At 38.4% G+C, this 12,500-nt stretch overlaps 1 protein-coding gene across 7 annotated transcripts in view; it reads left to right on the plus strand.

Moving 5' to 3' along the window:
• LOC123504736 (SH2 domain-containing protein 3C-like) overlaps positions 1-12,500 on the plus strand; it is a 315,439-nt gene that overhangs the window by 60,926 nt on the left and 242,013 nt on the right. For 2 of the 7 annotated variants that reach the window (XM_045255496.1, XM_045255500.1), the window contains exon 1: positions 5,279-5,843. The exons of 2 other annotated variants lie outside the window; for them this stretch is intronic. In XM_045255496.1, the coding sequence (XP_045111431.1) occupies positions 5,816-5,843 (28 nt within the window). In that variant the 5' untranslated portion in view covers positions 5,279-5,815. Of the gene's footprint in view, positions 1-5,145; positions 5,233-5,278; positions 5,844-12,500 lie in introns of those variants that run through there. 3 more of the 7 variants (XM_045255499.1, XM_045255498.1, XM_045255497.1) reach the window with 3 other exon arrangements.

Below are 12,500 nucleotides of genomic sequence, written 5' to 3' on the forward strand. Positions count from 1 at the left end.
CAACTCCTCGATTTACATCCCGTACCTACTCACTGCTAGGTGAACAGGGGCTACACGTGAAAGGAGACACACCCAAATATCTCCACCCGGCCGGGGAATCGAACCCCGGTCCTCTGGCTTGTGAAGCCAGCGCTCTAACCACTGAGCTACCGGGCCGTGTGTGTGTGTGTGTGTGTGTGTGTGTGTGTGTGTGTGTGTGTGTGATGTGGTTTGTCGAGGTCAGGTCACACACACGCCTCCGGATGTAGCCACAGCGGGCTTTCGAAGCGACAAGAGAGAGAAAGAGAGCGAGCGAGCGAGCGAGAGAGAGAGAGAGAGAGAGAGAGAGAGAGAGAGAGAGAGAGAGAGAGAGAGAGAGTACTATGCTTTATCCTCTTCATATTTTGATTTATTTTCTTGACCGTCACTAATTTTCTCACATCAAAGCATATTTATCTGATCTTTCTTCACTTTCCCTTTATTACTTTTTCAGCCTCATAAACTTTCACTTGTCTCCTTTTCTTATGGGCACCTTATTCTTTTTTTTTTTTTTTTTGCCATATGCAATTTGTAACTCAACTGATAACTCCCTCGCACTTCAACGTCCTTTCACCTCTTCTGAAAGACTATGGTATAAATTCAATATTTTGTGTTTTCTGAAGGATCGTTTCATTATACCAGGCATGAATAATCAGGTTCTTATGTTATTTCTCTGTTTAGTGATGAAGAACATTTATTAAATTGTCACTTTAAATATGAAAGACTGTTAAAAACTCAGATAATTATTCTTGTAGACTGGAAGTTTTTTTTTTTTTTTTTCTTCTACTACTACTACTACTACTACTACTACTACTACTACTACTACTACTACTACTACTACTGCTGCTGTTGCTGCTGCTGCTGCTGCTGCTGCTGCTGCTACTCTCTAATTTTAAATTCTTCGGTGGTGATAGAACAATGAAATCTATTTATTTTGAATACATGAATGACTTTCCAATTAGTCACCACTCAGGAACAGAATATCATCAGTGCAAGTGCTTCAGAATAACTGAACAGTAGAGTTCAAGAGAATTAGATTGCTTTGATTGTTAGAATATCCTCCTCTGTTGCTATTTTCGTTTTCTGTTTTTTCTCTCCTTTAATCGTCTTGCTCATTAACAACCCGCACTTTATTTCTGTCTCCGAAAAATCCGGTGAGAGTTGTTGTGAATCTCATTTTCAAATGGACGCCCTGTAAGACTCGCCCTGCCTCGGTGGTCCACACCTGGCCGCCCAACACCTGCGCCAAACGGCCAGATGGGCGATGAGAGAGAGAGAGAGAGAGAGAGAGAGAGAGAGAGAGCTGGCCATTTCATAGTCATTAATGTTATCGCCATTTAATCTCTCTCTCTCTCTCTCTCTCTCTCTCTCTCTCTCTCTCTCTCTCTCTCTCTCTCTCTTGCACCACTAATACCTCCACCAAGTTTTCATCATTTTTTTCTATGTTTTGTTTATGCAGGAGGGGAAACTGGCCAAGGGCAACAAAAAATAAAAAAAAAGGCCTACTGGGTTGCCAGTTCCATTAAAGATCATATGAGTTATCCAAAATTCAGGTACAAATGTCTTGAAACAAATGAACAAGAATATGCATGAGTACTGGTCTTCTGAATCCTATTTTCCTGCTGCCTCATTCCATCTCTCTAATGCAAAAGTTGCTATTGTCCTTACTCCAACTTTTTCACAACTAATATCTGGAGCATTCTGTATTTTAATCACTTTTTTTTTTCATATGTCCCATATTCAGTTTATCCTCTCTCTAATGTAGGAGTTGCCAGTTTCCTCACTGCATCCCTTTTCACTAATAATCTCAAGGACCTTTTAGCAATAATGTTAATTTTTCTCCTATTTTGTGATTATTTCATTTGAGTATCAAGGAACATTGAGAGCAATTACCCCTTTTCGGTATTCCTTCACTAATTGTTTTTTAATAAATAGATACTCTACAAATTGGCTCATGCAACACCAAATATTATGCTGTATTACTGTTAACCAACACGGCACACAATATCGTTTAGTTCACTTTCCAATAATTTCCCTAAACAACATCGACCGTAGTGTCTTATTACGACCGACATACTGCAGAGAGAACATAATCTTTGCACTAGACGATGACCAGCTAAGAGTCGAAATGGTAAACACGAGGGGCCACCAGGTGCCACCTTCCCGTGGTGTCCCAGCAGCTCAAGTTGATTTCCCTTGTTGACACACAGCCGTCCAAGTGTTTCGTCTGTGTGTGCCGAGATTGATGTTTGCTCTTTAAATGTGTCTTTTTATGACTTTGTACATTTGTGCTTTTCTTTCTTATTTTCCTTGCATAAATATGAGGAAATTCAGTGTGGCAGTGTTGTGTTTGTAGAAAGTGGTGTTGCACCAGTGCAGATGTTTTACTCCTAAGATTTTTGTATATGTTATTCATATATTATTTTTATGAAGGATCGGGTATAATTATTAAGGATTTTTATTGTTATTAGCCAACAAATGAACAACCGTATAACCCCGTTCATTGTTCGTTAATCAGACAGGTATGATATTTCCTAATGGTTGCGTGTCAAACTTTAAGAAATGTTTATTATCACTCTTCTAAGAAAGTTATGAAATGATGTGCACTGTTAGAAAAAATGGGTAAAGTAAAGGAAAGAAAAGGGTAAATCTAGTGTCCCAAATAGCACACCCTTTAATGGGTAAATTGCACAGTTTACCCTTTTGGAAAAATGGGTAAATTAAAAGCAATTTACCCTTTTTATTTTTAATAAGGATAAATCAAGAATTTTTTCCCCCTTTTGCAGGGTAAACTGAAATGCTGATTTACCCCTATGGGACATATTTTATCCTTTCTGTTGGGTAAAATTTGGTGATGATTTGCCCCTTAGTCACCTCATTTACCCTTTTCAAAAAGGGTAAATAGGTGGACAGGGGCTACACATTAAGAGGCTTATTATTATTATTATTATTATTATTATTATTATTATTATTATTATTATCATTATTATTTAGGTAGTGTGGAAAAAAGTCGAAATAAATAATAATAAATAATACTCTGGCGCCTTAGTTTTTGGTCCATTTTCTCTCAAACTTTCAGAAAACCCCTTTTGTGTGTGTGTGTGTGTGTGTGTGTGTGTGTGTGTGTGTGTGTGTGTGGGTATATATATATATATATATATATATATATATATATATATATATATATATATATATATATATATATATATATATATATATATAAAACCGCCACATTTGGCAGGAAACCCGCCAACCTGGTAACTCTGGCCTGGCCTGACTTGACCCAGCACCCAGCGGAGAGATGAAACGGGACACCACCATCACCACCACCACCAACGTAGCAACATGGGAAAAAAACGCTGCCACATGCCATAGAATTTATGCATATCGTCGTTATCATCGTAAACATAGACACTCATTGTACTATGTAACTTCCTTTACTATACACGCAATACATAAAATATCACTTTCAAACACCACATGGATGATAAATAAGAGAGAGACGCATGTATACGAATGTTGATTTGGCAGCATGGCTAGTTGTAAACGACCATACCTGACCCACCCTGAACGGACTTCATAGAGTGGAAAGACTATAACACGGTCACTTCGACCTGTGACCTCACTCGGTCACCCAGAGGGACGTGACAACGCTCGGAGGAAACGTTGTCAAGTATTGTTGTGTTTGTAAAAACTGCAAAATATATTTAAAAATAAACACAAATTCCTCTAACTTGCCTTTTTAGAGCATCATAGTGTATATGTACTACAACACCATTCAGTTAATAAGTATTAAGTACCTGACTTGAGGTGCGTATTGGTACAAGTGTGACAGAGCCGCAGGCCGGAAAATCCCCGAAAAAGCCAACGCCTAAGTGATCTTCATAAAATGGTCAGACTATAGTAGTAGTAGTACTTGTAGTAGTAGTAGTAGTAGTAGTAGTAGTAGTAGTAGTAGTAGTAGTAGTAGTAATGGATGACAGGTAAGATTGGACGGTGAGTGAACCAAACGTTCCAATACCTGCATCACTTACCTGACTTCCGGTGGGTGAGGGCAGCAAAGGAAGAAGAAGAGGAGGTATATGATGAAGAAGAAAAAAAAAGGAGTTGAGAAAAGGAATAGGGAAGAGATCGAAAGGAGGGATGATTATGTACAATTATTCTGAATTGTAGTAGTAGTAGTAGTAGTAGTAGTAGTAATAGTAATAGTAATAGTAGTAGTAGTAGTAGTAGTAGTAGTAGTAGTAGTAGTAGTAGTAGTAGTAGTAGTAGTAGTAGTAGTAGTAGTAGTAGTAGTAGTAGTAGTTGTTGTTGTTGTTGTTGTTGTTGTTGTTGTTGTTGTTGTAGAAGTGGTTGAAACAAAAGTGTTGTAGTAGTAGTAGAAGTGGTTGAAACAAAAGTAATTGTAGTAGTAGTAGTAGTAGTAGTAGTAGTAATATTGTTAATAATATTAATAGTAATGGTACTTCTAGTGGGAATAACAGTGCGGGGTGGCAGTTTATTATTAGATAATTTTTTTTTACTATTTGAAAAAGAAATAATTTGTGTAGAAATTTTGCTTATGTGACAGGATGGCAGACGGCAAACAGACAGAGAGAGACAGACATACCGACCGTCGCCTCAAGTCTTATTACGCGCTATTAATATTGCCCTTAGTCTCTCTGCGCCTTCTTATCACTCCGCTTCACTGCGCCTTTATCTTATCACGCCCTCAGTGAAAATCCCAAATCACACACACACACACACACACACACACACACACACACACACACACACACACACACTGATACCGAAAGAGAGGTCAACCAAAATATCTTTCAAAATCAAACCAACATAACTTTTCGTTTTCTTACACTTCTTCAGTATAAGATATTCAGAAAAGTATATCGAGTATCATTAACAAGCGTGCCAGGCTGGTGGGTGGTACCACGTCGCCCTTATCTTATCTGTGTAACCCCCAAGGTACGGAGACTCGCCCCAGGAGGAGTAGGAGGAGGAGGAAGCCTGGTAGTGCTGGAGTTGGCGGCGGTGACACAAGAGGCAAGGCTTAAATGTTGACGTAGAGATTGATAAAGAAGTTTATTGTAAAGCGATATGGCTTGAACGCAGTGTTTGATTTAGTGTGTTTAGTTGTAGTGGTGAGAGTAGGAATAGCTGGAGTGTGTTGCGGTTTGTGTCTCATGCGAAATTCGTATGTCTTAATTGAACAGAAAAGTGAGTGAGATCATTATACAGGATCGTATATACGGTGATGGGGACAGTAAGAATAGTAATAAGAGTTGCGTTGTGTTTATCTGAGTGTGTACGTGACTTCAGTGTGGTTCTTATAACTTAAATCGATCAGAAAAGTGAGTGAAGCTAAGGAACAAAATAATTTCATTATTTCTCCATTCCGATAAAGGTGACGGTGAACAAAGTAGTGCAGAACGTCTTATATTTAAGTTAGACATAAACCTAAGTGAAACTGTGTAGAAAGATTAGCTGAGGAATTGGGAATGATTCGTTATAGTATTTTTTTTATGTTATCTTGAGTTTTGAATGTAAAATAGCAGTGTGGGTCTTTAATTGTTACATTCGCCGGGCTGACATCAGTTTCGAGTGATATAAACACAGGAATCGAACAAAGGAAGGTGTATATACGACCTTTTCTTGCCATTTCCGATCTAAAGAATTGAAACATGACTAGGAAAGTTACTTAAGTTTCCTTGAAAGTAAAGCTGAAGGGTAGAAAAAACAGTACACTAACGGACATAAAAGTAACGTAAAACTGGACACGTGGCCTTTGAGTTGCGCCACAATGGATCATATCTTCAAGTTTGATAAAGGTGAGTCGTTCTGGAACATCTTAATTCTTCCTCTGAGTGTTGTGAGTGTCTAGTAAGCTTCGATTGTATCGATGTGGTAGAAAGATTTCATTGCGATTTCAAGAGACGCCAGCGATGGCAAGGGAGGTAATCTTGTTGGAGCCTTCAACTTCCTGCAGATGAATTTCTTACCTATGCCCTAACTCCTGGGTTCAGTAGGATTGTCCATGAGACTATCATAATTCTACTAGGATAGGTATTCTTTGTCACCCGGTGTGGGACTGTCTTACTGGTGTATAGATGGACAAAAGTGGTCTCCGTCTACTAAGATAAAAGGATTCGCATTATCATCACGAGTTAAACAGTAGTTGTAAACAAGTAATAGTCTGCGTGTTTTTTTCTTTTAAGTAACGGGAAGAGATATATGACTACGGTTTCAATTTTTTGTCTTTTACCTTTTATTTGCATAGATTTAGGTAATAACTATAAAAAAAGGTGACAATAATGATCTTGGTGCGTTTAAGTTCTCCATCATAGAGATAATAATGAACCAATAAGATAGCGTATTGTCATCCTCATTTGTCTCACCTACGATTCACTTTTTATGTATAGTATGATGTGAATGAAATTCGACAACCGATTATGGAATTGTTCTTGATATCCTACATCGCAAAAGCAAGTTTCCCCCTTTTTTCTAAGTATTAATTCAGCTTTAGTCTAACTCTTTCATTACGATATGATATAATCATCAGCACCAAAAATAATGCCTGCAGTCTTAAAAAAAAAAAAAAAAAAAAACATCCGTGATAAAAAACTGACATAAGTAGAATTTGCTTTGCAGTACCTGTCAAGTTTAAAGACTGGAGGTGACTGCAGAACAAGTATGAAAATGTCTCAGAGTGTAATGGTCAATGAAAGATATGCTAAATAGCAGTATAATATTAATAATAATAATAATAATAATAATAATAACAGCCATGATCGTATAGCACCAGTAAAGGTAACTCTATATTCTATGCGTGACAATTTTCTTGTCGAGAAAATAGCATCAGTAAACATGATATAGTTCTAGCTTCTCATTCACTGTTGGGAGAAATTTTCCCCATATTGTTTGCGATACCACCTCTTATTATAGTTTTGCAATGTAGAAGAGATATAATAAAAAAAACAATCCTTTTATTTTATTTTCTATTATATTCTTACAAATTACTTCTTATTATAGTGCCTTCAATGTGAACAGTAAAGATGACCATGGTATTAATGAGAAAGTCCTTGTAAGATAGCGTCTCTCAGTCCACGAGAAAAATGACCATCACATTAGAGTCGTGTGGTGAACCTTAGATTCCAAGAATATCACAAGAGTTTCTCGCATAAATAATAGCAAAGAGAAATAGGGCACTGAAATTGTACACTATGAGGGGGAAGCAATGGCGAGAAACCTTGATGACAATACAATGTTTCTCTCACAAATTAGGCCAGTATTTTGAAACTTTTTGCTCTCACCACGACTATTTACAGCGGCCACAGAGACGATTAGCTCGGTTCCGTAGGGTTTTTCCTATTCCAATTGTAGAATTCTTGTTAATCTATCGCTTAAACTATATAAACAACCTTGATAAAAACCTTGTAACTTCAACTAGTCAAAAATATTTCAAAACAGTACTAAGAACGATAAAAGGTAAGAGTAGGTTAGATTAAGAGGGTTGCTTGTATGGGATGCAATAACAAGTAGCTTGAACGACAACTGTAAGGTTATGTACTACTGAGAACGACAAGAAGGAACACACTTTCACAGGGTTGTCTGTAGTAGAAAAATAAATAACCATTAAGGACCAAAGGAAGTGTTGTCGTGCTTGCCATTCCATCGCGTCCTTGATATGAAAGGGTCGTCTTGCCACCTGCAGCCACGGGAAGGTCGTCGCCCGAAGGTCGTCGCCACGATGGGAGTGCGTGACCAAGACCTTGACGCCGCTCCCTCTGTGGGAAAGCCACACACACACACACACACACACACACACACACACACACAATGAGAGAGAGAGAGAGAGAGAGAGAGAGAGCGCACTTTGATACTTGAAGCGTGATATATTTAGTGGCCTCTTAAGATATGCTCATAAAAACTAATTACTTTTACTGTAGCTCAAATCCAGTGTGTGTGTGTGTGTGTCTGTGTGTGTTCACCACGGTCGTCTGCTGGTTACCCAGCAAGCCTTTCCCCTACGGAAAGAGCTCAGAGCTCGTGTTGACCAATCTTCGGGTAGAACTGAGACCACATCACACACACAACACACACCGGGAAAGCGAGGCCACAATCCCTCGAGTTACATCCCGTACCTATTTACCGCTAGGTGAACAGGGGCTACACATTAAGAGGCTTGCCCATTTGCCTCCCCGCTTCCCGGGACTCGAACCCGGGCTCTTTCGATTGTGAGTCGAGCATGCAAACCACTACACTACGCGGTGTGTGTGTGTGTGTGTGTGTGTGTGTTTCACTGTTTGATCTGCTGCAGTCTCTGACGAGACAGCCAGACGTTACCCTACGGAACGAGCTCAGAGCTCATTATTTCCGATCTTCGGATAGGCCTGAGATCAGGCATCCACCACACACCGGAACAACAAGGTCACAACTCCTCGATTTACATCCCGTACCTACTCACTGCTAGGTGAACAGGGGCTACACGTGAAACGAGACACACCCAAATATCTCCACCCGGCCGGGGAATCGAACCCCGGTCCTCTGACTTGTGAAGCCAGCGCTCTAACCACTGAGCTACCGGGCGTGTGTGTGTTTAACTGTTTGATCTGCTGCAGTCTCTGACGAGACAGCCAGACGTTACCTTACGGAACGAGCTCAGAGCTCATTATTTCCGATCTTCGGATAGGCCTGAGACCAGGCACACACCACACACCGGGACAACAAGCTCACAACTCCTCGATTTACATCCCGTACCTACTCACTGCTAGGTGAACAGGGGCTACACGTGAAAGGAGACACACCCAAATATCTCCACCGGCCGGGGAATCGAACCCCGGTCCTCTGGCTTGTGAAGCCAGCGCTCTAACCACTGAGCTACCGGGTGTGTGTGTGTGTGTGTGTGTGTGTGTGTGTGTGTGTGTGTGGCGTGTCACCCTGTATGTATCTGTCTGTGTGTCTGCAATGGAGGCAGTTAGTGTGAGCAGTATTTGTCTCTGAGTCTGTAATAGAGACAGTTAGTGTGACGAGTGTGTTTGAGTGTTAGAGGCGCATGGAGCGATTATTGAGACTTTAGTGAGGCGTGGGAGAAAGGAGCAGCACAATGCCTCACATTGTGCTCGGTAGAAAGCAAATGTCGACTTGCTAATGAGGAAGAAAATAAAACAAGAAAAAATAAATAAATACTGGACAATCAGTCATGACACTTCCGTAAGCAAAGCAATGATATGGTATCTGGTACACGTCGTTTCCTTCTTTTACTCACATCTTTTTCCTTACTTCCTTTTCAAGTATTTTTTCTCTTTTATGACTGTCTTCCTCCTCTTTCTCCTTTGTGTGTGTGTGTGTGTGTGTGTGTGTGTGTGTGTGTGTGTGTGTGTGTGTGTGAATCTTTTGTCTCATCATTTTATCTACCTTTTCTCCAACATCCTTCCTCCCCTTCATCTTGTGTCCTCCAGCTTATCTATCTCCTTGCTTTTAGCGTCCTCTTGACGACAAGCGGTGAGACTTGGCCGCGGGAGGACAAAGAATGTCTCTTCGTTGTTGGGTTTATCTCTTCTCTGTCTACATATCAGGAAGGCGGCAGAAGAACAGGTGACCAAGGACAGGAATCATGCTTCTGTTGTTTTACTCGCATAGTACAATGATATGTTTTCTCATGTGGTGAGGTAGCATGATGAAGTGTGTCGTTGCTTGCTGTAGATAACTCTTGAATCTAGAACGTTACACACACACACACACACACACACACACACACATCCTTGACTCGAGGCCTTTGTGAGGAGTCTTATTAAAAATAGATCGTACTCCTTAAACTGCTTCAGTTTGCCTTGAGGAGTGGACGTGGTCAGTGGTGGTGTGTGTTTGCGTGTGAGAGAGAAAGAGAGAGAGAGAGAGAGAGAGAGAGAGAGAGAGAGAGAGAGAGAGAGAGAGAGAGAGAGAATAGTTAGTCAATGAGTTTGGCAAATATCTATCTACAACTTCAACAATTAGACCTGTGTATGTGTAAACTGTTTTTACCTCAACTGCCACCGTAGAGCCAGAACATTTTTCCCTCCACCTAACCGCCTTCACCTGTACTCGCCATCTGGTCCCTATCACCTTTCTCCACAAATCAGAAAACAAGAGAACAACAATAATCTTAGAAGATTCACCTGACTACCTTGTCCAGCGCCAAAGAGATACCGTTCGAGCCACTCCATAGTTCAGCAACACCCGTATTGTGCAAATGTTGTGTGGGCATGCACGTGTCTGTGGGTCCGTGAGGTGTCTTGTCTGGCGTACAAGATAAAAGTGCGTGTGAAGTCGTATTGTACGTCTGGGGACAAAGAAGGTAAAGGAAACAGGAATGTAGCAGCGTGCAGTTTCTTTTCCATATAGAGTCTTGGTGTTCATTACAAGACTTCTACCTCGCCACATTCTTCTTTGTACTGTCCGGGTGGCGTCGGAAGTCCAATAGCCTATCTGTCACACATGGTTCTAATATACGTGTTGACTAATGTTCAGTCCGATTTTAGGGTAAATTTTAAAATAACACCGAGAGGGAGAGAAGTGATTAGATACTTCAAGACTTGTAGTGGTCATAATTGTGTTTTTGTGAAATGAGATAGAGTGATATGAATTAAGCAAGAAAGAACATACAGAGAGAGAGAGAGAGAGAGAGAGAGAGAGAGAGAACGAAGGAAAAGAAAATGAGGGGAAAGATGAAGAAAGAAAATGCTAACATCTGCTTTTAGTTTAAGATAGAAAAAAGTAAGAGAATAATGTAAGTGTTGATTATTTCATTTTGAGTTTGGCAAGAAAAATAAATAAGACAGAAATAAGAAAAAGAAAAGAATGAAAACTTCAGAGAGCGAAATAAAAATAAAGAAAGAAAATTAATTGGTTATCTAACATTAACTCAAGAAGATGAAGAAAATCACATATAAAGAAATATGAAATTGAAAATAATTTTATTTCGAAGTCAGCTACTTGAATATATATATATATATATATATATATATATATATATATATATATATATATATATATATATATATATATATATATATATATATATATATATATATATATATATATATATATATATATATATATATATATATATATGAAGTAGGAAAATACGAAAGCATAGGTATCAGTTTCCAGCTTTGAGAGACAAATATATCTATTCCATTCCTCACTGCCCTTTGCCCCTCATCGTGGATGGGGAGGTAGTAATGGTGGTGGTGGTAGCGCGAAGGATATCACCTCAACGGGCAAGCACTACCACGTAATGACAACCAAGAAGACTCCTGGCCGCAACACTAGAACACCTAGTCACTAACACAAACTTCTTATACCCTTCCGTGAATGTTACCGTTAATATTTCAATTGTATTCAAGCAATTTTATCATTTCCGAATCCAGGTTATCTTTTCTTATACAATCGTCTTGTTAAAAATAACGGGACTTTTCCTAGAGGAATTCTAGCTAACGACAACACAAAATGGGTGAGAAATATTAATATTTCAATTGCCTTGAGTGAAATGAATCACTAAACATTCAGATTTTCTTTATTTTATTACTGCGCTTTGCCTTTCGTTACAATTTATATTTATCTCCCTGAGGTATTTCGGCCAAGGGACAGCAAAACAGAAGTAGAATATACCACGTTTTATTTTTTGTTTATTTTTCTAATTTTAATTATATATATATATATATATATATATATATATATATATATATATATATATATATATATATATATATATATATATATATATATATATATATATATATATATATATATATATATATATATATATATATATATATATATATATATATATATATATATATATATATATATATATATATATATATATATATATATATATATATATATATATATATATATATATATATATATATATATATATATATATATATATATATATATATATATATATATATATATATATATATATATATATATATATTATATTTATTTATTTATTTATTTATTTATATGTAGTTATATATAACTAAGAAAAAAAGTCCACAAGGTGCCAAACCACAAAGTCATCCCACGTATAAGTTTCTTAGAGTTACGAAATGCTGCCCAGAGTCTCTCCCTTCTAACTCGTCTTGCTTCGCTGTTCCTGCTTACATTTTCTCTCATTATACTTGCTTCAGGTGTCCATTTTTTCCAAACAAACACCTCTTCCTTCCATAATGAGGAAGATGTGATGGGGAAAAGTGCTGAGAGATGAAAGGAGGGAGAGAAGGGAAGAGAAGAGGGAAGATAGAGTGAGATGGGATTTTGGGGGTGATAGAGATATCTGCTTCATGAACCCACTACAGTCCACCGCTTTACCAACTGAGCTATCGGAGGCGCTAGTGATGGAGAATGCTGGGAAATGAAGAGGAGATAAGAACTGGAAAGATGAGTGCTGGAAGCGAAGCGCTGGGAGATTAATAATAGATTGACATTGAGGGTAGAAG

The sequence above is a fragment of the Portunus trituberculatus genome, chromosome 17, assembly GCF_017591435.1.
Source record: "Portunus trituberculatus isolate SZX2019 chromosome 17, ASM1759143v1, whole genome shotgun sequence".
In the NCBI taxonomy this organism is placed as follows: domain Eukaryota; kingdom Metazoa; phylum Arthropoda; class Malacostraca; order Decapoda; family Portunidae; genus Portunus; species Portunus trituberculatus.